The 26,096-nt window shown below is 43.0% G+C and overlaps 1 protein-coding gene across 1 annotated transcript; it reads left to right on the top strand.

The window, feature by feature from the left end:
* The first annotated feature begins 14,728 nt into the window (after positions 1 to 14,728).
* On the top strand, positions 14,729 to 25,813 carry GCNA (germ cell nuclear acidic peptidase). Its single transcript, XM_028134050.2, has 6 exons — positions 14,729 to 15,044; positions 18,725 to 18,800; positions 21,850 to 21,994; positions 23,160 to 23,295; positions 24,581 to 24,785; positions 25,090 to 25,813. The coding sequence occupies exons 1-6, from the start codon at positions 14,753 to 14,755 to the stop codon at positions 25,337 to 25,339; spliced, it is 1,104 nt and encodes a 367-aa protein (XP_027989851.2). The 5' UTR covers positions 14,729 to 14,752; the 3' UTR covers positions 25,340 to 25,813.
* The last annotated feature ends 283 nt before the right edge of the window (positions 25,814 to 26,096 follow it).

Below are 26,096 nucleotides of genomic sequence, written 5' to 3' on the forward strand. Positions count from 1 at the left end.
ATTAATGCACAATATAGAAATGTGTTATTGGTTCTGGCTTCTTGTTTTCTTAAAATGCATATCTTTGTCTTGACTATAGGTGAGGACATGTCCAAAGAAAAGGCTGGCCAATCGAAGATTCATGATGATGATTGGTGAGATTTGAAAAATTCTATTTTCTCTTGGTTTAGCCCTACTTTGTTGGCAAAACAACTTTCTCAAAAAGTACATTTGCTTTATTTAAAGTCTGCAGAGTGTATAACTTGGTTAGTTATAAAATGAGAAGTATAAAAATGGATCTTAGGCCGAAACCGGTTTGGCTCAGTGGATAGAGCGTCGGTCTGCGGACTGGAAGGTCCCAGGTTCGATTCCGGTCAAGGGCATGTACCTTGGTTGTGGGCATATGTCCAGTAGGAGGTGTGCAGGAGGCAGCTGATTGATGTTTCTCTCTCATCGATGTTTCTAACTCTCTATCCCTCTCCCTTCCTCTCTGTAAAAAAATCAATAAAAAAAGAGTAAAGGGGTTTTTGGCAGTTTGGGCAGAAGTGCTACTGAAATACATAATGCAAAGGGCAGGGGACTGGTTTTCATTGATCAATCAAAGCCTAATTAGAACTTTAATTTTTTAGCCCAAGATTCTTTGTTTTATTTATTTTTTTGTTTTATTTTTTTAAAAAGAAGTTTAAATTTCATTTTTCAATTACAGTTTACATTCAATATTATTTTGTGTTAGTTTCAGGTGTACACAGTGGTTAGACAATCATATACTTTACACTAGAGGCCCGGTGCACGAAATTCATGCATGGGGGGGGGGTTCCCTCAGCCCAGCCTGCACCCTCTCCACTCTGGGACATCCCTCTCACAATCCAGAACTGCTGGCTCCCAACTGCTCGCCTGCCTGCCTTCCTGATTTCCCCTAACCACTTCTGCCTGCCAGCCTGATCATCCCCTAACCACTCCCCTGCCAGCCTGATTGATGCCTAACTGCTCCCCTGCCAGACTGTTTGCCCCTAACTACCCTCCCCTGCAGGCCTGGTCACCCCTAACTGCCCTCCCCTGCAGGCCTGGTCACCCCTAACTGCCCTCCCCTGCAGGCTTGATTGCCCCCAACTGCCATCCCTTGTAGGCCTGGTCCCTCCCAACTGCCCTCCCCTGCTGGCCTGATCATCCACAACTACCCTCCCTTGCAGACCTGGTCCCTCCCAACTGCCCTCCCCTGCTGGCCATCTTGTGGTGGACATCTTGTGTCCACATGGGGGCAGCCATCTTTGACCACATGGGGGCAGCCATCTTGTGTGTTGGAGTGATGGTCAATTTGCATATTACTCTTTTATTAGATAGGATAGAGGCCTGGTGCATGGGTGGGGGCCAGCTGGTTTGCCCTGAAGAGTGTCCTGGGTCAGGGTGGGGGTTCCCTTGGGGTGTGGGGCAGCCTGGGCTAGAGGCCTGTGGTGGTTTGCAGGCTGGCCACGCCCCCCAGCGACCCAAGCAGAGGCCCTGGTATCTGGGATTTATTTATCTTCTATAATTGAAACTTTGTAGCCTTGAGCGGAGCCAAGCCTCCTGCTTGCTCCGTGGCTGCAGCCATTTTTGTTGGGATTTATTTATCTTCTATAATTGAAACTTTGTAGCCTTAAATGGAGTCCTGGGCCGGCCAGGGTGTGCGGAAAGCTTGGCTTCCTCCATTGCCAGGGAAACCCAAGCCTCCTGCTCGCTCCGTGGCCGCAGCCATCTTGGTTGGGTTAATTTGCATACTTGCTCCTGATTGGCTGGTGGGCGTGGCTTGTGGGTGTAGCGGAGTGGTGGTTAATTTGCATATTACTCTTTTATTAGATAGGATAGTGTTCTCCTTAATATTTCCAGTACCCACCTGGCACCATACATAGTTAATACAATATTATTGACTATATTCCCTATGCTGTACCTCACACCCCTGTGACTATTTTGTGTCTACCAGTCTGTACTTCTTAATCCCTTCACCTTTTTCACCCAGTCCCCCAAACCCCCTCCCCTCTGGCAACCATCAGTCTGCTCTCTGTATCTAACACAAAAACATGTAAGAAAATAGATGAAGTATAGTTTAGTTTGTATACAGTACTATTTATTGATAATAAGTTTCAAGATAACCAAGGTCACATTTTGATCCATTCCTTAGAAACCTTATACCTAGCAAGAATTTTCTTTCTTGATTTAAAAGACAAAACAGAACAACTTGAAGTCTACTACTCAGTAAGTCTAGTGTATAGTGATGGATAAATGTATAGGAAATTTAATCAAGGGAGTGAGCCAGCATGTCTTCCCAGTAATCAACCTCAAGGCTAAAATGAAAGTCCTCAAGAAGTGGTTAAGGCTACCTTTTTTATATGTAAAACCTTATAACTATTATGTAAAACCAAATAAATATATGTAAACCCTTACAGCTATTAAACGTCCACCTTTTTTAGCACCTGTGGTATCCTCTGTGAGCTCTGTCACAATAACTAATGGTAAGATGACCTATGATTAGGTCCTAGGATGTAGCTAGTTTCAGTGCTGAAGTGATGCTTATTGCAGCATGACTTCTCTAAGCTGCATTTGGGATCTGTATCATGCATGGCTGACGACAGTCAGCTGCTATCTGGTGAGCTGAGGGATCCTGAGCCAGAATGTGCTGTGGCCTCACCTCAGGCTGCCATGGGGCAGGGAGGAATGAATATGAGTGCCCAAGGAAATTGTGAGGCAGAGAAGCAAGAGGCCCTAACATCATAGCTCAGGGCAGGGACCAGTTGCAGCTTTAAAATCATCTGTTGTTTGCTCCCCAAGAAATGGACTCCAGCATTTGTCTGTTTATCTAGATAGCAGTCCCTATAAACAGGCCCTCTTCAAGCAGTAAAGCCCCAAGGGATGTCCCCTTTGCCGTTTTGACCTTTTTAATTTTAACTGTATTCTCTTCATCCTTCAGTCTTTTCCCCTGTGGCTCCTTTATCAGAATTCACTTTTATATCTTTAAATAGAAAGAAAACATTTGGCAGGAAACAGGCCCTGATAGCTAATGATACTCAACTAACATTCTTCCCCTAACTTTGATTCTGTAGTAAAGACTAAGTTGCTTCTAATTTTCCTTCACTCCCTTATTGTGATCCTAATTTCATAAGCCTTTAAAACCAATTTGCATTTCAGAAACTATGATTTGGGGGGTTCTCTTCATTGGAGATTTTTGACATGATGTTGGTAGCCTTCCTTTAAAACAACATGTATTTTATTTCTCCAATAGCATTCTTATTGTGGACTCAAGCAGTGATGAAGAATTTGAGCCCTGTAAGTACAGCCCATTCAAAGCAGTAATTTAACCATGTCTTTGTAGAGATGACTGAAATGTGATTTGGGACATTTGGTGTGAGCTGGTCCTGGGTTTGTCTCTTCTAGGCTCTCTCTAGATTGGGGAAGCAAAGTTAATGTCCTTGCTGCTAAGAGCAAAAGAAGTTCCCTGTGCTATGCTCCTTTTCTAATTTGCTGCTTTTACCTCGTTCATTCTAGGTCTCCTTACTTTTATTTCCTCTCTATCTCTCATGGGAAATGTAAGAAAAGAGTCCACCATAAATTTTTAACCAGTTCCAATTTATGGACTTTAGTTTTAGGGAGTTAAAAACACAGGTCACCAGATTTTGTCATGATTCAGATGCTTTCTAATACCCTCTTTCTTTCTCTAATTTAGGTATGGCCAGAATGAGCACACAGAATAGGAACGTGGAGTAAGTAGGAGAATTAGTGAAATTTGACATTTTAAAAAATCCTCACGCAAGGATATGCTTACTGATTTTATTTATTTATTTATTTATATTTATTTTTCTAATTTTACTTTATTGTTTAAAGTACTACAAATAGTAGTACATATATCTCCTCCCCCCCCCCATTGACCTTCCCCCAGGCTCCCCTACCCCCTGGCACATGCCCTCATCTCCCCCACCCCAGTGTCTTGTGTCCATTGGTTGTGCTTATACGCATGCATACAAGTCCTTCAGTTGATCTCTTTCCCCCACTCCCCAACACTCCCCAGCCTTCCCGCTGTAGTTTGACAGTCTGCTCAATGCTTCACTGCCTCTGTATCTATCTTTTTATTTATCAGGTTATAATGTTCTTTATTTTCCATAAATGAGTGAAATCATGTGGTATTTTTCTTTCATTGCCTGGAAAATTTCACTTAGCATAATGCTCTCCAGTTCCATCCATGCTGCTGCAAATGGTAAGAATTAATTCTTTTTTATAGCAGCATAGTATTCCATTGTGTAGATGTACCATAGTTTTCTAATCCACTCATCTGCTGATGGGCATTTAGGCTGTTTCCAAAGCTTAGCTATGGTGAATTGTGCTGCTATGAACATAGGGGTGCATATATCCCTTCTGACTGGTGTTTCTAGTTTCTTGGGATATATTCCTAGGAGTGGGATCACTGGGTCAAATGGGAGTTCCATTTTTAGTTTTTTGAGGAAACTCCATACTGTTCTCCACAGTGGCTGCACCAGTCTGCATTCCCACCAGCAGTGCATGAGGGTCCCTTTTTCTCTGCATCCTCGCCAACACTTGTCGTTTGTTGATTTGTTGATGATAGCCATTCTGACAGGTGTGAGATGGTACCGCATTGTCGTTTTGATTTGCATCTCTCGGATAATTAGGGACTTTGAGCATGTTTTCATATGTCTCTTGGCCTTCCTTCTGTCTTCTTTCAAAAAGTATTTAGGTCCATTGCCCATTTTTTTTATTGGTCATTTATCTTCCTTTTGTTAAGTTGTATGAGTTCCCTGTAAATGTTGAAGATTAAACCTTTATCGGTGATAACATTGGCAAATATGTTCTCCCATACAGTGGGCTTTCTTGTTGTTTTGTTGATGGTTTCTTTTGCTGTGCAAAAGCTTTTTATTTTGATGTAGTCCCATTTGTTTATTTTCTCTTTAGTTTCCATTGCCCTAGGAGCGGTATCGGTGAAGAAATTGCTTCGGCATATGTCTGAGATTTTGCTGCCTTTGGATTCCTCTAGTATTTTTATAGTTTCCCGTCTTATGTTTAAGTCCTTTATCCATTTTGAGTTTATTTTTGTGTATGGTGTAAGTTGGTGGTCTAGTTTCATTTTTTTGCATGTATCTGTCCAATTTTCCCAACACCATTTGTTGAAGAGACTGTCTTGACTCCATTGTATGTTCATGCCTCCTTTGTCAAATATTAATTGAGCATAGTGGTTTGGGTCGATATCTGGGTTCTCTATTCTATTCCATTGGTCTATATGTTTGTTCTTGTGCCAGTACCAGGCTGTTTTGAGAACAGTGGCTTTGTAATACAGCTTGAAATCTGGTATTGAGATCCCACCTACTTTGTTATTCTTTCTCAGAATTCCTGCAGCTATTTGGGGTCCTTTTTTATTCCAGATGAATTTTTGGAGAGTTCTTTCTTGGTCTGTGAAACATGCCATTGGTATTTTATGGGGAGTGCATTGAATCTATAGATTGCATTGGGTAGTAGGGACATTTTAATGATGTTGATTCTACCAATCCATGAATGTGGTATGTTCTTCCATCTGTTTATGTCTTCCTCTATCTCTTTTTTCAGTGTCCTGTAGTTTTCCGCGTATAGGTTTTTACCTCCTTAATTAGGTTTATTCCTAGGTATCTTAATTTTTTTGGTGCGATGGTAAATGGGATTGCTTTTTTAGTCTCTCTTTCTGTAAGTTCACTATTGGGGTATAGAAATGCCATAGATTTCTTGGCGTTAATTTCTATCCTGCTACATTGCTGAATTCATTTATTAAGTCTAATAGTTTTTTGATGGAGTCTTTAGGGTTTTTTATGTACAATATCATGTCATATGCAAATAGGGACAATTTTACTTCTTCTTTTCCAATTTGAATGCCTTTTATTTCTTCTTCTTGTGTAATCGCAATGGCTTATACTTCCAGTACTATGTCAAACAGTAGTGGTGAGAGTGGGCATCCCTGTCTTGTTCCTGTTCTTAGGGGAAATGGTTTTAGTTTTTGCCCATTGAGTATGATGTTGGTTGTGGGTTTGTCATATATAGCTTTTATTATGTTGAGGAATGATCCTTCTATTCCCACCTTGCTGAGAGTTTTTATCAAGAAAGGGTGTTGGATTTTGTCCAGTGCTTTTTCTGCATCAATTGATATGACTATGTGATTTTTATCTCTCAATTTGTTTATGTGATGTATCCCGTTTATTGATTTGTGGATATCGTACCATCCTTGCATCCCTGGGATAAATCCTACTTGGTCATGGTGTATGATCTTTCTGATGTACTGCTGAATCCGATTTGCTAGAATTTTGTTGAGGATTTTGGCATCTATGTTCATGAGGGATATTGGCCTGTAATTCTCTTTCTTTGTGTTGTCTTTATCTAGTTTTGGTATTAGGGTGATGCTGGCTTCATAGAAGGAGCTTGGAAGTATTCCTTCCTCTTGAATTTTTTGAAATAGTCTGAGGAGGATAGGTTTTAGTTCTCCTTGAATGTTTTGTAAACTCCCCTGTGAAGCCATCTGGCTCCAGGCTTTTGTTTGCTGAAAGCTTTTTGATGACTGCTTCAATTTCTTCCATAGTTATTGGCCTATTGAGATGTTTAGATTCTTCCTGACTGAGTTTTGGAAGGTTGTATTTTTCTAGGAATATGTCCATTTCCTCTAGGTTGTCCAATTTGTTGGAATAGAGTTGTTCATAATATATATTTTTTAACAATCCTTTTTATTTCTGTGGGGTCTGTTGTTATTTCTCCTCTTTCATTTCTGATTTTGTTTATTTGGGTCCTCTCTTTGCTTCTTGGTGAGCCTGGCTAGAGGTTCATCAATCTTGTTTATCCTTTTAAAGAACCAGCTCTTGGTTTTGTTGATCTTTTGTATTGTTATTTTTGTCTCTAGGTTGTTTATCTCCGCTCTGATCTTTATTATTTCCTTCCTTCTGCTTACACTGGGCTTTTCCCGTTGCTCTATTTCTAACTCTTTGAGTTGTAGAGTTAGATAATTTATTACCATTGTTTCTTGTGTTTTTGCAGTAGGCTTGTAGAACTATGAACTTCCCTCTCAAGACTGCTTTTGCTGTGTTCCTTAGTTTTTGGATTGTTTTGTTTTCATTTTCATTTGTTGCCAGGATGTTTTTTTATTTCTTCTTTGATCTCTCTGGTAACCCAGTCAATATCTAATAGCATGCTATTTAGTCTCCATGTGTTTGATTTTTTTGGAATGTTTTTATTGTAGTTGATTACCAGTTTTATGCCACTGTGATGTGAGAAGATGCTTGATATGATTTCTAACTTCTTGAATTTGAAGAGACTTTTCCTGTGACCCAATATATGGTCTATCTCTGAAAATGACCCATGTGCACTTGCGAAGAATGTATATTCTGTGGCTTTGGGGTGAAATGTTCTGAAGATGTCAATTAATTCCATCTGGTCTAGTGAGTCATTTAGGATTGATGTTTCTTTGCTGATTTTTTGTTTAGAGGATTTGTCCAATGATGATAGTGTGGTATTAAAGTCCCCTACTCTGATTGTATTGCTGTCACTCTCTCCCTTGATATCCTCAGAAGTTTTTTTTTTTTTTAATGTATTTGGGTGCTCCTGTATTGGGTGCATATATGTTTACCAGAGTTATTTCTTCTTGTTGGATCCCTCCCTTTAGTATTATGAAGTGGCCTTCCTTATCTCTTTTTATGTCCTTCTCTTTGAGATCTAATTTATCAGATATAAGTATTGCTACCCCAGCTTTTTTTTCATTTCCATTCGCCTGAAAGACCTTTTTCCGTCCCTTCACCATCAGTCTGTGTGCATCTTTTTTTTCTGAGGTAGGTTTCCTGTAGACAGCAGATATATGGGTCATGTTTTCTTATCCACTCAGTTACCTTATGTCTTTTGATTGGGGCATTTATTCCATTTACATTTAAAGTTATTATTGATTGGTACTTGTTTGATGCCATTTTTATTCTATACCCCTGTGTTCCTTCTTCGCTTCCTATTTCTTCTTTTTACAGCAGACCCTTTAGCATTTCTTGCATTGCTGGTTTGGTGATAATAAACTCCCTTAGTCCTTTTTTGTCTGTGAAGCTCCTGATTTCACCCTCAATTTTGATTGATAGCTTTGCTGGGTACAGTATTCTTGGATTCAGACCCTTCCTTTGCATGACTTTATATATTTCATTCCATTCCCTTCTGGCCTGATGTGTTTCTGTTGAGAAATCAGTTGCTAGTCTGATGGGGCATCCTTTGTAGATAACTTTCTGTCTCTCTCTGGCCGCTTTTAAGATTCTTACTTTGTTGTTGGTGTTTGCCAAATTAATTATAATGTGCCTTCATGTTGGTCTTTTGGGGTTCATTTTGTTTGGGACTCTGTGAGCTTCTTGGATTTGTGTGAGTTTTTTCTTCACTATATCAGGGAAGTTTTCTGTCATTATTTCTTCAAACAGGTTTTCTATTCCTTGCTCAGTTTCCTCTCCTTCTGGAACCCCTATTATGCGGATGTTGTTTCGTTTCGTGTTGTCTCAAAGTTCCCTTAGGCTCTCCTGTTTTTTAATTTTTTTTCTAGATGCTGCTCTGCTTAGGTATTTTTTCCTACCTTGTCTTCTAGCTCACTGATGCGGTCCTCTGATTATTGTAGTCTACTGTTGATGCTTTCTGTTGATTTCTTTATAGCAACAATGTCATTTTTCATTTCTTCTTGGTTCTTCTTCATTTCCTCTTGGTTCTTACACATATTGTTGAATTTGTCTTCCATTGTTTTCAGCCATCTTATAACCATTTCTCTGAATTCTTTCTCTGACAGGTTGCTTGCCTCCATTTCATTTACTTCCTTTTCTGGTGATGCCTGCTTTTCTTTCATATGTGGGCTGTTTCTTTGTCTCCCCATGATCTCTCTTCTCCGGGTGTCTGGTTATGTAATTCTCTCTCCTTTTCCTTGGCGTAATCTGACCTTTCCTTGAGAAGGTGCAGAGCTCCTCCGAATCAGTGTATTTGCGCAGCCTGAGATCCAGTGTTCCTGGCTTCGCAGTTGGTCCCTGGGTGTTCTGTTTGTAGCGTCACGGGATGTATAGGCTTCTGATAACAGGGACTCTCCCCTTCAAGATGGCACGGTCTCCACGGTAGAGCCCGTTGCTCTGGGAGAGATTTCTGCAGCAGTGTAGGCTGCCTGGTCAGGGAAGCCCGGTCCGGCACTCCCAACAGTCCCTTGGAGTATAGCCGACCCTCACCCACAAATATACACTCGCCGTACTCCACACACTCTCCGTTTGTTCTCTCACTCACACACTATCTTGCAGTCTGCCTTCCCATCGGCAGCCATCTTTCTCTTCTCTCTCCTTACAGATTTTAGAGAGAGGGGGAGGGAAGGGGAGGAGGAGAGAGAGAGAGAGAGAGAGAGAGAGAGAGAGAGAGAGAGAGGGAGAGAGAGAGAGAGAGAGAGAAAGAGAGAGAGAGAAAGAGAGAGAGAGAGAGAGAGAGAGAGAGAGAGAGAGAGAGAGAGACATCGATGTGAAAGAGTACATGAATTGGTTTCCTTCTGTACGTGCCCTACCTGGGTATCGAACCCACAATCTAGATATGTGCCCTGACTGAGAATTGAACGCGCAATCTTTTGGTACACAGGATGATGCTCCAACCAAATGAGCAACACCAGCCAGGGCATATTTGACATTTTTAAAGGAACAATGTTCTGGGTAAGATTTCAGAATAGACATCACTTTTCCTCTGTGAACACCATGTTCAGGGTCATAATGGGTGCTTGATCTCACAACCAGGTTCAAAATATTAGATTTCTTAATTCCGGTCCATTATCTAATTAGTCAGATTCTTTTTCAGAATGTTGCTGTGAACCATCTCTTAACTTCCAGTCTCCACTACACAGGCCTTGATCAGTTTTCACTCTTGTGTTAGTGTAAGAGTGTTTTTTAAGTGGCTCATCCCTCTGATCCAGTCTGCATCCCACTTCCAGATTCATCTCCAGAGAGACTGCTTTGGCCATATTGATCCCCTATTTCAATAGCTTGTCATAGGAAAATCAAGCTGTCTAGTCCAGTAGTTAAAGTCCTCTGTGGTCTCACCCTCTTCCATCTTTCAGCATTATCTTCTATTTCTATTAAGGAGCCTTCTATTCTAGCCAGAGCTAGATGAACAGGTGCTGCCCAGGTGCCAAACTATAGGAGATGTTACAATTATTGTAATAAATCTGAAATATTGTGCTAGATGACTATGGTTTCCACATATACTCCTTACATTTCTGTAGAAATGTTAATTGGTCATTTCTGCCCTCCCCCCCCTCCAATCCAAATAGTTTTGTCAAGTGGGAAAATTTTTTCTAGTTAGCTCTGATTTATCTCTGTTGATTATTTTGCAACATGTAAGCCATAAAGCCTGCCATCAGTGTGTGAAAAGTGATTTAAAGTCAGCAGTTGCAGTCAGCTGTAATTCTGGAACCAAATAATGCATTCTATGAAGCTATTTATTGGAAATGATCAGTTTTATTATTTATACTTAAGGCAGGTTTATTGAGGTTTGATTTACACACAGCAAAATTCACACTTTTTCAATGTACAGTTTGATGAATTTTGACAAAACTCATATACTGGTGGTGCAACCATCACCACGATCAAAGATGCAGAATATTTCCATGACTGTCATTTTCATTTTAAATGGTTTATCATGAATCCTTAAAAGTAGTCTGGTTTATAATCCTAATATATAAAAACCCTGGGTTGTAATGACCAGTAATGACCAAGGCTCGACCAACCAGAAGTCAATCCTGCAGTCAGCGCTGGGTTGCCACCAACCCAGTGCTGACTGCTTCAGCTGCAGGCGTGGTGCCCCAGCACTGACTGCTGCAGGGGCTGCGAATCAGGGCCAGAGAGAGGCCTGAAGAGAAGCAGGGACTGATCCGTTGTCTCTGTGGCAGCTTTTGATCAGCACTTGCCTCTCCCTTTCTCTCCCAGTCTGGCCAGCAGCCACGCCTCCATTTCTCTCCAGGCCTCCACCGGGGCTGCTCATCAGCCCCACCTTTCTGATCAGGCCCCATTGATAGGCCCAGAGATGCTGACTTGCATAGGAACTGACCAATCAGAACCAAATATGGGTGCTGTGGGGAGCCAATGGCTGCCTGGGAGGTGGAGCTTCTGACGCTGACTGGCATAGAAACCGACTAATCAGAACCAAATCTTGGTGCTGTGGGGAGCCAATGGCTGCCTAGGAGGCAGAGCTTTTGACGCTGACTAGAATAGAAACCGACCAATCAGAACCAAATCTGGGTGCTGTGGGGAGCTGCCTAGGAGGCAGAGCTTTTGATGCTGACTGGCATAGAAACTGACCAATCAGAACCAAATTGGCCAGCAGAGGAGGGCAGTTGGGGGCAAGATCAGGCCGGCAGGGGAGGGCATTAGGGGCGAGATCAGGCTGGAAGGGGAGGGCAGTTGGGGGCGACATCAGGCCAGCAGGGGAGGGCAGTTGGGGGCAACCAGGTCAGAAGGGGAGGGCAGTTGGGGGTGATCAGCCTGGCAGGCAGAGGCAGTTAGGGGCGGTCAGGCAGGCAGGCAGGTGAGCAGTTAGGAGCCAGCGGTCCCAGATTGTGGGATCGGGCCTAAACTGGCAGTCAGACATCCCCCAAGGGGTCCCCAATTGGAGAGGGTGCAGGCTGGGCTGAGGGAATGCCCCCTTCTGTGCACAAATTTCATGCACCGGGCCTCTAGTATTATACATAATAAAATCTTTATTTGATCAATTAAAAATTATTTAATTTTTAAATAGAAAAATTGGTTTCTTCCTGCCTCTGATAGACTAAATATGTAAAGAAAATCCATTTTAAGGGGCCTGTCAGGAGTGCCCACAGATCCTGGTTCAGTACCAGGTGGTCTCTCTCTGTGGGATACTGTAGGAAGGGTGGATTTGGGGAGGGAAGTGATGAGTTCAGTTTGGGGCATGTTAAAATTAAGGGGCCAATGACCAGGGCTGATATTCAAAACATTTAATGACCAATAGAGTACAGATAGGAATTAGCATGGCTGCCTGAGTGGTCGGAACAGACACTATCAATCAGCAGTTGGGAAAGCTATTCCTATGCATGCTGACTAAAAATTGTCTCGCCACACAGGACATTCAGGCAGAAATTTGGAATTGAGGAGACAGAAGTCAGAGGCAAAATTGGACTGGATAGGATAGATTGGGTGGGCAGATAGATAATGCTTACTCAATCCCAAGGAATTGATTAGATTGGTAGGAAAGGGCTGTTATGAGGTTAAAAAGTGAGTGAGGAGTGGATGGAAAAGTGAGAAGAGAATGGAAACAGAACAGTATCCTGGAAATCAAGAAACAAGATAATTTTAAGGATGGAATGGTCAAGGGGATAACAAAGTGACCCTGTTTATTGTAGAAAAGATTGGAAATGTCATGGAAAGAATGTTGTGTTCACACTTTTCTTTGGTGTTTCCCTATCTTATCACTCAGCTACATAGTGATTGACTCGGATTCTGATGATGAATACTTCCCTGAGGAAGATGGAAGTAAGGACTCCAAAGGTGGCAGAGGCAAGTATACCATAAACTTAGAGAAGCAGCCGAGCTCTGCAAGCTCATCACACACAAGCGTTGCAGGATAAGTCATCCAAAGTTCTATTCTGAGTCACTTAGTAGTGAGTGCCACCATTTCTTTCCTCGTATGTGCCGGATGTGGATATGGCTGGATTCCCTACACCTCTTGGTAGGTTTCCTAACACAGCAGCAACTGCTCCTGCTGCTGCCTGAGACCCTGGGCATTTCTCTCAATGGAGTTCTCACCTACGTAGGACTGCTTTAAGGGAGCAGAGGGAAGCACGCCAAGGACACCCTTCTTCCTTCTCTCTGTGTGGGAGTAACAAAGAGGAGTGAGAGAGGCATGGGTTCCTTCTTTCTGCCTGATGGAGACTTGAGTGGGTGATGATCATGGGCCTGCAGGGGAATCCATGCTTTCTTCATCTAGCTCTTTGTCTTTGCCTTTTGCTACTCTTTGTATGTTTTCTAGAGATTCCTGTTTTTCTCACCACCTGTTTCCTACAGCATGACCTTGCCTCTTTAGACTCAGAGGACCTTTTAACCTTGTGGGAGGCGTGGAGCTTTACTCCCAGGTCAGAACCTGCTCAGTGGGTCTGAAATGTAGGAAGACTAGGAGCTTCTTAAGCATTCGGGGTAGTATTTTATTTATTTTTGTTCGCTTAGTACAAGGTGTAGGGCATGATACATAGGTGCTTAGTTAAGGTACTGGTTACTTCTTTGGTAACTACACAAGAACTACCATTGGCTAGCATTTCCTAGCTAACCTGGGATATGAGAGCAAGGAAAAGAGAGGTGGCTTAGAAACCTAGTCTCCTGTTCTAGCACCTGTCCACAGGGGTCCAGGTGCTGTAATGCAAAGGGGTCCCTGGGAGGTAGCTGCAGAGTAGAGCACGGGTGACAGAGCCCATAGGCCACTAGCTGCTGACTCCTTGAGTCAGAAGATCCGTAGTCTTTTGAGGGTGAACTTCCAACTCAGGCTGCTCTTACCTGTCTGACCAGTGGGCTGTAACTGTGGGCATCCATTTTAGTCATGGAGGGATGAAGAAGGCTCCAAAGGACTGTCTTTGTCTCTTTACTGTTCTCCACATGAATTTTGGTAATTTTACAGAAAAAGAGGCCCGAGGAATTTTAACACACTTCCAACCTCACTTCTAACCTTTGTCAGTGGACGGGGTCATGCTTTATGGATTGTGAGCAGTGCGTCCCCACTGTTTTGTTTTAAAAGTTTCAGTTGAAGTGGGAAATCTTTAAATTTTCTGGGAAGCATGCTTTTTACAATAGGAATGTCCACTCCTTTCTCTTTCCTTATTGCATATCTAAAGTTGTTTGGTAATTAATTCAAATAATAGATGAGAGTCTCAATATACATTTTCCCAAATCTGAAATTTTACGATAAAGATTTTTTGTGCCATGGATATGTTTCACATCTTGCCTCTGCTCTGGTTTACATTTTTACATCCAGAATCAGAAACCTAGAAGCTGAGCTCTGAACAGACTGCAGAGCGCATGTGGTGTTAGACATGCCACACTTCTAATCAGGTGAAGGGCTCTTTCAACTGAGGGTGATGACATTCTGAATGCTCACAAGGCCTCTCAGTGCTGACATCAGGACTTCTCCTCACTCTTACATCAGTGGTTAGAAAATTAAATTTTGGTGGCAAGTATAGAATTGCCAATTTTTAATTTGTCTGTTGATGGAAATACACTCCAACTACTATCTGCTATCACCATGATTTCATAAAGTAAAGAGCCCCAAAAGTTTAGTGAGGACATAATCTCAAAATAAAGGGTAGTCCTTTAAATTATAGAAATTGAACTTGATGGGAAAAAACCAACTGTATTATTCTATTGTCTCTTATTTGTCTATGGACCAGTGAGAATATACAAGTCTATAGACCTGTATTTGGGAACCGCTGATCACCTACATCGTGCTATTTAGAGAATGTGATTTGAAGATTTCCACTGGACTTGGATTGGTTTTATCTGTAACTGTTCTCTGTAAAATAAAAAAGTAATAGAGGGGAAATAATCTAGAATAACTGATTCTTTTTTTTAGAATAACTGATTCTTAACTGTGATTCATAATGTCACAGTTTCCTGCTTGTTTAATTTCTGCTCAATAATCGGAAGTTGAGTGTCTCAGGGTGGGAGCATAGGGTGGAGAAAGTCTGCTTATATGTGAATGTGCCTCTTGAATTTCAGATGAGATTCTGGAAGTGTTATCTGATATTGATGACATTATGATCCAGGAGTTTCCAATAATTATCAGTGATGATGATGATAGTAATGTGGAGGGCCCTGTGACAACAGAAGAGGATGCAGCTGATGAGGGCCAAATGGCCTCAATTGAAAAGGAGATGGAGCAGTGTGCTCTCTCCCCATGCAATTCATCTCATGAAAATCTCTGCCAACTACCAAATGCTGCTGAGGTTGAAGTAGAGATTTCAGATATAAATATGTCAACTGATGGAGAGCTTGTACCTGTACCAAGGAAAAGGAAATGTAAAACCAAAAATATATGTGTGACACCTGGTAAGCCAGTCAAGCCAAGTACCCCTGTTCCCCCAAGTAGCCTTCCCAGTGTGCCAGCCATGCCTGCCTTGCCCTTTCCCCTAGATATGTGTCTTGTTGGGTCTGCCTTTCCTACCTGCCAACCCTGTGCCATTTCTTTTCTTTCTTCTTTTTTTTTTTTGATCTCTACTCTTTTTTTAAAAAAAAAAAAACAACAACTTTATTGTTCAGATTATTACAGATGGTCCTCTTTTTTCCCACCATAGCGCCCCTCCACCCAGTTCTCACCCCACTCCAGGCCACCACCCCCCCACTGCTGACCTCGTCTATAGGTGTAAGCTCTTTGTCCAATCTCTTCCCGCACCCCACACATCCCCTTCCCGATGAGAATTGTCAGTCTGCTCCCTTTCCATACCCCTGATTCTATTACATTCACCAGTCTGTTCTGTTCATCAGGTTTTTTATTCATTTGATTCACTTGTTGATAGATATGTATTTGTTGTCACTTTGTTGTTCATAATATTTTTATCTTTACCTTTTTCTTCTTCTTCCTCTTCTTAGAGAATACACTTCAGCATTTCATATAATACTGGTTTGGTGGTGATGAACTCCTTGAGCTTTTTCTTGTCTGTGAAGCTCTTTATCTGACCTTCAATTCTGAATGATAGCTTTGCTGGGTAGAGAAATCTTGGTTGTAGGTTCTTGCTACTCATCACTTTGAATATTTCTTGCCACTCCCTTCTGGCCTGCATAATTTCTGTTGAGAAATCAGCTGACAGTGGTATGGGTACTCCCTTGTAGGTAAGTAACTGTTTTTCTCTTGCTGCTTTTAATATTCTCTCTTTGTCTTTTGCTCTTGGCATTTTAATTATGATGTGTCTTGGTGTGGTCCTCTTTGGATTCCTTTTATTTGGGGATCTCTGCGCTTCCTGGACTTGTAAGTCTATTTCTTTCACCAGGTAGGGGAAGTTTTCTGTCATTATTTCTTCAAATAGGTTTTTAATATCTTGCTCTCTCTCTTCTTCTGGCACCCCCATAATTCGGATGTTGGTACGCTTGAAGTTGTCCCAGAGGCTCCTTACACCATCTTCATATTTTTGCATTCTTTTTTCTTTTCCAGTTGGGTGTTTTTTGCTTCCTCGTATTTCAAATCTTTGACTTGATTCTTGGGATCCTCTAGTCTGCTGTTGGATCTCTGTATATTATTCTTTATTTCAGTCAGTGTATGCTTAATTTCTGATTGGTCATTTTCCATATCCTTGAAGGTCTCACTAAATTTCTTGGAGGTTTCTAGAAGATTCTTGAGTGTCCTTATAACCATGGTTTTGAATGCTATATCAGGTATTTTGCTTTAATCCATTTCTTTCAATTGTGATTTGTTTCTTTGTCTCCACATTTTGGCTGCTTCCCTGTGTTTGTTTCTATGTACTGGGTAGCTGCTATGTCTCCTTGAGTTGATAGAGTGGCCTTGTGTGGTTGGTGTCCTATAGGGCCCAGTGGCTCAGCCTCCCCAGTCACCTGAGTGGACGCTCTTGGTGCACCCCTTTGTGGGCTGTGTGCACAGTCTTGTTTTAGTTAACCCTTGATTGCTGTTGGTATCACTGGGAGGATTTGATCTCCAGGCCAACTGGCTGTGATGACCAGCTGTGTCTACACTGGAAGGTCTGTTGTGCAGGAGACACCCTTATGGGGCAGGACTTGCTTCAGTGGGGCTTTGGTGCTCACTGAGTCTGCCTCTTGAGTGTGTCTCCTATGGATGTGAAGAGTTGTAATCTGGTATGGTCTCACTCTGACACTGGGTACATTGGCTTTTGGATCTCCAAGGAAGTGCAAGGTCAGCCACTGTCTGGGGTTGCCCAGCAGGAGCTATAGAGAGATCTGCAGATTCCTCCTCTTTGTAGGGGTTTGGAAGTGCCCAGACAAAGCCCAGCTGTGACACAAGGCAGGCTGCTGCTGCCAGGCCTTGGGCCTTTTATTGATAGCTTTGGGGTTCCCTGACCCAGCTGCAGCTTGTTTGACAGGTTTTAGGCTGAGAAAGGACAGGCCATTCATATGCAAAAGCCACTGTGCACAGCTTGGGTGGGGTTGTAAATTGGGTGGGGCGGGGTCTCTGGGAATCACCAGGGTGGAGCAAACAGCAATGGCTGCCAGTCAGCCCCGCACCAGGGTGGTCCCCGGGTCTCTGCGTCCTGCACCCCCGTGCAGGAACAATGATTGCTGCGAGCACCTTTGAGAGAAAGCCACCCTTGTGTTCCTGTCCCGATGCCAGACAGTGCAGTTTCTCCCCGTATGTGTCTGGGTCCCCCAGAGTCTCACCTGGAACTGGAGTTCAGAGCAAGCGGGAGCTTATATCTCCCTCCCGATTGAAAGAGCAGCACATCCAGGTGCCAGCACTTTCCGTGCCTCCGTACCTCTTACCAGTCTCAATGTGCTTTCTTCACCTCTCTAGTTGTGGAACTACCAGTCAGCCAGCTTTCCCACGGTTCCTGGTGGTAGTTGTTCTGCCTTTTAGTTGTAATTTTGATGTGGTTGCAAGAGGCAGCAAATATAGGTGTTTATCTATGCCGCCATCTTGGTTCTCTGATCAACCCTGTGCCATTTCAACAGCTGCTTAGTGGCCAAGGGAGGCCACCATCCCAATGAACAGGATCTTTCTAGGAATGCAGGAGGAGTACCCAAGTCTTAGTATTAACAATCCTATCTGCCTGGAGTGCTTTCTCCCTGAGCTTTTTTGTTGTTAATCCTCACCTGAGGCTATCTTGCCCCCCACCATTGATTTTTAAAGAGAGTGGAAGGGAGCGGGAGAGACAGAGAGAGAGAGAGAAACATCTATATGAGAGAGACACATTGATTGGTTTCCTTCCACACACAGCCCCATCAGGGCCGGGGATCAGGGATCGAGCCTGCAACCGGAATCAAACCCGGGACCCTTCCGTCCAAGGCCAACACTCTAACCCCTGAGTCAAGCTAACTAGAGCTGTCCCTGAGCTTTTTGTCCTGAGGCTACCCAATATTTCTTAGGACCCAGCCCAGTTGTCACTTCCAGGAAGCTATAAGTCATAGTTGCTCCTCCTCCTGGGTTCCCAGGTTTTTAGACCCCACCTCTGTTAAAGCACTCACATCTGAATCTGTCCCCCCAGTAGACACTGAGCCTATTTATTGGAGGACTCTTACCTTTCAGTCTCTCCCAGGTTCTAACCTTGTGTTTGGCACATAACAGATGCTTAATAAATATTTTAAGTGAATGAATGACGCTCCTGATACATAAGTCTCTGGCTAGAGCCACCAGCAGTATGGGAGCTAGACAATGGTGGAAAGATTTGGCTTTCATATAGAGTGAAGATGCTTCCTGAGATATGAGCCATTTTCCTTAGAGCAAGTTGTGAGATATGCCATGCCACTCCTTGTACTGCTAACACCTCAGTTGCCCTCACAGTCCAACCTTAGCACTTGCTCCTGTGACATCATTATAAGTCTCAGTGCTTGTGACAGAGTCCTACACAGCTTTTTCTGCAGGCAGCTCTGAGTCAGTGTGTAAATATTTCATGCTGACTGATGGAACAGTATGCAGCCTTCAGGCAGACAGTTGTTGCTTATAGATGTTGATCTGGGCATGACTATGGGGGGTGGTCCTTCTAGGTTTCTGCCAGTTGCTTGATGGTACCAGTTTTCGGGGTACAAATGAGCTATTATCTTTTCAGCTATTAGAGGACAAAAGTGGGTACAGCCTTCAAAGAAGAAACGCAGAGCAGCGCGACCTAAGAAGCGTAAGCCTAGGTACGTACTGCTCAAGTTCAACCAACCAGGAATTGATTGCATAAATGTCAGATGTTAAGCAGCTCACTGGGCACGTGTTGGAGAATTCAAGGTGGGTGAAGGAGTCTGGTGGAGGAGAGGGACAAAAGTTTCCATCCCTGAACTGGGAAGGCATAAGCAGGAGGGAGAGGCCCAGGTTCTGGCCGCTCCCCTCCTCCCTTTCCCCCAACAGAACGGGGTTGGCACTCTGCAAAGACCCCTGCAGTTTCCAGGCAACTAGGACCCTTTTGCCCCTGTAGCAGCTCTGGCCTCTGAGGTTTCCTTTGCCCTTTAACTCAGATGAAAGAATTATATGTAACCAAACAAGATACTGTTTTTTTCCCCAGCCTCATGGCCACTAGTTTGCACTAAACCAAAGCAAATGCAGTGGAAATGGTGAGAAGGCAGTATTGACATGTTCCAGTCTGCTGGTATCAGGGGGAGGGCAGGCAGGATTGTCTTCCAGGTTTTTCATGAACTCGGTTACTCTTACTACTTCTATATATTCTTGAATAATTTTCAATATTTATTAAACATTGGGGTTAAATAGATTGCTTATAGTTCCTTTATTTTTATTGATCATTGAAAGCAATAGGCCATTCTGACCAAAGACATGCTAATACTTAAAGGAAGCAAAGAATGAATACATTTTCTCATTTAGATTCTGGGACTTCTCACTTTTTTCTTTAATAATATGATGCAGTATGCATAATGTCTTTGTTTTTACTTGCATTCAGGAACAGTATATACTTACATCTGAATTATCTTATGATAGAAGGCATATATTTGAAGGATTGTATGTTTATTTTTTTTACTTGTGTTCTGGGGCAATAAGTGCATCTTAAGGGGAGAAGAGGAGTGATGTATCAGGCATTGGGCAACACAGTGACTTGGGCCTGAGCAGAGAGATTCTGTTTCCACACTTCTCACTGGGTGAGGCAGCTGACAGCAGTCTGGCTTGTTCTGTACTAGAAGGCCCCCTCCCAGCAAAGTTTCTTCTTTGGATTCCTAGATAAATATCCAAGCTGCTTTGCCTATAGGAACGGGTGTTTTTGGTTGCTCCAAGGTTGCTTGGCTGGACAGTGTGACCAAAGAAGAAAGAAGCTGCCCCTTTGTCATTGTCTTCTGCTTCATGCAAAGGAGACTAGTCTGTTTGGACTCCTCAGTGTTGCCTTGGTACTTCCTGTTTCAGTCTGTTGGCTTCCTATTGTGCTTAGCATTGTTCCTGTGCATGCTGCTTACTGGTCAAGGTGTCTGATGTACCCATTTTGGGTCTTGTTGACTCCTCTGATGTGGAGACACCTAGCCTGCAGTAAAATGGCACAGGCATTGAGGTGAAGGTATGCTAAGCCACAAGGCCTGCTTGTTGTGAGCACAAATACAAACAGGGTCACATTCTCTGCTGAGGTCTGCAGATGGTTCTGGTCTTCATCTGCCACCTTTTCTGATGTAAATTTGCTTTCAGAACTAAGTAATTTGAGGCAGGAATGTTAGTCATATCAGGCTTTGGGATGAAGAACCTTACTTTAGCTGCATTTGCCTGGTCTGGTACTTTTTTCCCTCTCCCTAACCCCAGCCACCTCACATAGGGTTTATTACGTGACTTTAGGGTTAACGAGTGCCCTGTTAAGTCAGAAACTCACTTCCCTGTGTTTGCTCCTGTTTTATCTTTCCAGCTCTGTGGGCTTGTCTCTTTGGACTTGTGGATTGTTCCAGCCAAGATAAAAATGCTTTAGTTTCAATAAATAGTTATTACAAGTGTGAGGCCTTTATGTATTTAGCACTGTTGTTTGTACATTTGAATTAGGCCTTGAAAGATGGGGCAGCAATAGTGGTCATTGATTTGGGTCTCTGAATTTTGGGTAAGTTAAAACCTTTGAGGTTCAGTTTTCTTATCTGCAAAGTGGAGATCGTAAGACTGGTAATAGTTTTTTTGGAGGGTAGTTGTGTGAATGAGCTATGATAATGCAAAAGGAAGTTCTTGGCAAATTATAAAGTGTTACTCAGGAGGTTGTTTTCAGTGGAGATGTGGCCATTCTAAGCCATGGGCAAATAGGTCATACTGAGGCATGAATGAACTGGGAAATCACAGTTCCCATCAAGGGAATATTTAAATTGCTCACTTTGGCCAGAATGGGAATGGCAGTTAGAAATAGAAGTCAGGAGCCCTGGCTGGTGTGGCTCAGTTGGTTGAAAGCCATCCCATACACCGAAAGGTTGCCAGTTGGATTCCTGGTCAGGGCACATGCCCAGCTTGTGGGTTTGATCCCCAGTAGGGGGCATGCAGGAAGCAGCTTATTGATGTTTCTCTCTTTCCCTTCCTCTTTCTCTAAAAATCAGTTTTAAAAATCTTTAAAAAAAGCAATAGCAGTCAGGACTAGCTTGACCTCGGCCAAGAAGTCAGTGGGACATAATTGGAACATGGCCTAGGAAAATTAATCTGGAGGTATGTTTGTGAGTTACATTAGAAAAAAGAGCTTGGAGGCAAGGAACACAAAGGGATGCTGTAATATCAATGTGTAAAAGGGAGGTGAGGAACTAGGGTGGTGACAGTGAGGTGGCAAGGACAGAAGAGGTGGTGGGAAAGAGATAGCGGTCTGTCGTTGTGTCTAATTGGATATAGGGTAAGGGATAAATTAATCAAGAAATGTCTTTGAGGTTTTCAGCTTGTATATAACAGAAGTTGGATAATTAAACATATTGAGCTGGAGACATGCTCATGCGAGCCAGTTGGTAATTTGCATTGGACAATTAATAGTAAACGTAGAACTACATCTTAGGAGAGAAATCGAGACTGAAGATATAGGTATAGGATCACTCCTGTTGAGATTGAAACCGTGGGCTTCACATATCTGAGGATATGCAAGGAGTGAAGAGGAAAAGGCTATGAATGGAACCTTGGGAAATGCCCTCATATAAGGAGCTGGAAGGAGGAGGGACCAGCAAGTTTTCCAAGTCTCTCTTGACATGTATGTATTTCTTCTATTTATTTGTTTAGCTATACAAGACTCAGTTGAATTTCCTTTTGCAGGAACACTGACTGTAATATACCTGGATGTTTCTTGGGTGACATTGAAAAGTTAAAGCAGTATTCTGGAAGGAAATTCAAGAGAAATAAGGATGAACTGGTTCAGAAATTGTACACCCTGATGAACAACACTGTCTTTGAAAACAAGGTAAAATCAATGAAGAAGCACTGATTGAATATCTGATGTATGCCTGGCACTCTTGGGTGCTGTGAGGTGTGCAGATGTGCTAATGGTATATTTCCTGTCCTTAAGAAGTGTCAATTTAGATGGGGAGATGAAACATGCTTATGTGAAAGAAATAGAGAATGTTTGTGGATTATAATATACGGTACAGACTGTTACTACCACAGGAGATCAAGAGAAGGAGAAATCACTAAGACCTCAATGGTCAGGAAATAAGATTGCCTGGAGGAAGTGAGACTTGTTCTGGTTAATGAAGGATGGTAAGTGGAGATAAATCAGTGATGGGAGAGAGGGCATATTTTGGGTTGGACTATCTGGAAGAGAGGGTTTGTGTTGAAGAATAATGTGACCTCGGGCAAGTTACTTGAGTTCTCTTTGCCTCTTTTTCCTCATCTATAAAATAGGGACAATCATAGTACTGTTCCTCCTACTTCATGGAATTATTGTTTGGCCTAGGTAAGTTAATACACCTGAAGTGTATTAGAACAAGACTTATAGCATAGTCAGTAATACATGTTAGCTATTTTTTGATAGTGTAGGACTAGATAATGGACAGCCTTGGGAATCAGGTTGGGGGAGCTTAAATTGAAATCAGTAGGCACCACTGCACAGGGATGTGCTATGAAGCAGCTGCTGAAAGAAACAAATCTGTCAGAAGCAGGGGTGCAGACTAGATTTGGAGGAATCTGGGGGCAGAGAGACAGACCCATTGGCCATTAGGTTTTTCAGACTTTATTGTCTCTGCAGGGAAAGTTCTGTCATTCTAAAGGTTCCCCATTCTTTGGTGCCCTTCCTGATGCCACATCAGATGACTGATTAGTGGAACCTTAAGTCCTGAGTTGCATTTTCATTTGTGCCTCACCCTTTCACACAGGTCACATCTACCTCAGCTGGTTTGTCCTCTCCTGGCCGCCCCTGACTTGGTCTCCATGCGAGGGAGCACAGCCCCTGCACTCCCACGCTCTCAGAGTCTCCCTTGCATCCTGATGGCCTGTTAATGGTCTTTGCCTGAGCTTTGACTTGCCTTTTATTCTACCCAGAATGTTTAGATTTGCAAAAACTTTTGAGATAATATTTTCCGGTCTGTTTAGAATTGCTTTCTGATTCACTGTTTGCTTGTCTTTCTCAGCTGCCAGAGAGACTGGATATCTGCTGGAATAATAAGATGCTGAGAACTGCTGGCTTGTGCAGCTCTGGCCTGTTTCATTACCCGAGGGAGCGTTATACTAAGATTGAGATTTCTCTGAAAGTCTGCGATTCTGCAGGTGACAGCAGCAGCTTGGCAGCTTTCCCTCTGGGCTTTTTTCTTGTGACACAGTGCCTGTTAAGTTACTTTTAGGTGCTGATATTCTCTGGCATACTGTGTCACAGCCTTACCTGTCATTCCAGGGTGGACAGGGCTACTGTGTGTTGCTTAGAGGACATTATTATTGGATGTCTCACCATCCTTGAGAGTCCCACTTGTCCATCTTTCTAGTAAGCCTAGCTTTCTCTCTGCAGCTTCCTGTTGGCAGCAGCAGCATCTTTTTCTTTTATTTATTTATTTTTTATGGTTTAAAGTATTACAAATAGTAGTACATATGTCTCCTTTTTTCCCCATTTACCTTCCCCCGGCCTCCCCTATCCCCCAGCACATGCCCTCACCCCCCCACCGCAGTGTCTTGCATCCATTGGTTATGCTTATATGCATGCATACAAGTCCTTCGGTTGATCTCTTACCACCCCCAACCCTCCCCAGCCTTCCCGCTGTAGTTTGACAGTCTGTTCGATGCTTCTCTGCCTCTGAATCCAGCAGCAGCATCTTTATTCTCCCCGTAACTGAGGGTCAAGGTTCCCTACATCTAGCCAATCACCAGATCTTCATAATCACTCTCCTGTTGTTCCTTCTCTATCTTTGCTTCTGCCCAGGTATGGGCCCTCATCACCTCACTCTTCTCTCTGCTAAGAAACCTAGGGCTTGCCAGTGCCTGGAGCCCGGCTTTCAAGGCTGTCGTTGTCTTGGCTCCCACTGCTCCACCACTAGTCTGTGCTCCAGCAAGGCTGGTTTCCCATTGGCTTTCAGAATGGACCACAGGCTTTCCTGGCTTCAATCTTTGCTCACACGTTTTCACACCTAGAATGGCTTTTCTAATTTTGCAAATCCAGTCAATTGTTAAGGGCCCAGCTCAGATCTCAGTTTCTCCATGGTGCTGCTTCTGACCAAATGGCACAGCTCTGGTGATTGTTCCCCACCTTGTCCACTTCTATTCCTGGAGGGCGGAAACCAGGTCTTGGCCAGGTGTATTTCTGGCAGCGCCCCTCGGAAAGATAAGGAGGATTGAGCTGCTCCAAAAGATTCATCACTCAAGGCTCTGCCATTTACCATATTGGGTTGAAGTGGATAGAAATTTCCCTTTCAGAACCCTGGGAAGATAACACTCATGCTCACCTGCACATGTTTATATAAGGTGGTATTTTGTGTGGTGGGGTTGAGAGTCCAGGGCTGCTTGGGTAGTGATCAGAAGGGAATCGGTTTGAGTGCTCATGGTTTCTTTTTATTCCTTTTCTAAGACCGAATCCGGGATACTTTGATCCATGAGCTATGCCATGCAGCCTCCTGGCTGCTTGATGGCATCCGTGATTCTCATGGCCAAGCATGGAGATATTATGCCAGAAAATGTAATATGGTGCACCCAGAGCTGCCCTTGGTCACCCGTTGCCATAACTACAAGATTAACTACAAGATTTATTATGAGTGTGCTCAATGCAAAACCAGGTAAGATCCTTCTCCTCAGACTTTTTCCAATTATGTTTTTACTAAGGCCTCCAAGTGGCTCTTCAGTGATTACATTAGTAAGTACATGGCTGACTGACTTGAGGAGTAAGACCTCTTTACTCCTTTCTGTGTCCTCTTTTCTCCAATCTTCCCTACTTTGAGCCAGCCTGACCACTGCTGCTGCTTGGTGTCCCACTCTCTGAGAATCCCCAGAAAATCTGGCTTTGGGCCCAAGGCCAGCACAGAGAAGAGGCTGAGTTACAGTAACAAACCCTTTGTTGTGTGGTATGTCTTTTCTTCTTAGGGTTGGCCGCTACACCAGATCGTTGGACGTTGGGCGCTTTGTCTGTGCTGAATGCAAGGGACCTTTGGTCCTGCTGCCGTTAACTCGGAAAGATGGGACCCCCATAAAGCCGCATGTGAGACCCTTTGCCAAATATGTGAAGCTGCATTACAGATTAGTCAGGGAGCAGATGGCAGGCATCACCCATGGGGATGTGATGAGAACGCTCAGCAAGGATTACTTTATCTGTAAAGAAAAGAAAAAACTTTGAGGTTATGTGAGAAGGTATCTGTGTGAGCCGAGTCCTCTACTGTGAAGAAGTTTTAGAAAAATATCTTTATTTCTATAAAGTTATGAATAATGGAATTTAAAACCTTTTTATAAAGCTTTTATTGTTGATAATTGTTCTTTAACCAAAGATTATATTACTCAGCACTTTGTGCCCTTGACAGTGCTCAGAAGCCCTTTGGGCCCACCTTGTGTCTTACTTACACTCCAGAGTTGTAACTTGTAGAATTAAATGCAAAAGCAAAATACATTTTTGAGAGTGGTCAGCAGAGAGAATGTGAGTAATGCTGAAAGAGAATGTGAGTAATGCTAATCATCTGATTTTAAAGGCAGCAAGGACTGCTGGCAGATGTAACCTGTAATACCTACCCAGAAATAAAAAGCATGTTTCATGAATTTAGTTTCTCTTGCCAATTGTTCATAAAATAAAAATAAATAAAATGTTTTCTGAAATTCACTTGTTAGCAAAGTCTGTTTATTGACAACCTGTGCCAAGAGCAGAACAAGCCCCCGGATACATGAAGCTCTCCTGGATGTGCTGGGAAGAGCATTCTTTGTTCTGGGTTTTTCTCTGATTCTTGTGACTGCTCACAAGTATGTCAGCAGCCTCCCCACATCTGGGAGCTATCTGGGATGTAGATGGAACCAATGTTGCATTTGTTCCAGATTGCTGCTATAACAAATTACCACAAGCTTAGTGACATTGTTATCTTACCACTCTGTGGGTTGGAAGTGTGGCA

The sequence above is a fragment of the Eptesicus fuscus genome, chromosome 1, assembly GCF_027574615.1.
Source record: "Eptesicus fuscus isolate TK198812 chromosome 1, DD_ASM_mEF_20220401, whole genome shotgun sequence".
NCBI lineage: Eukaryota > Metazoa > Chordata > Mammalia > Chiroptera > Vespertilionidae > Eptesicus > Eptesicus fuscus.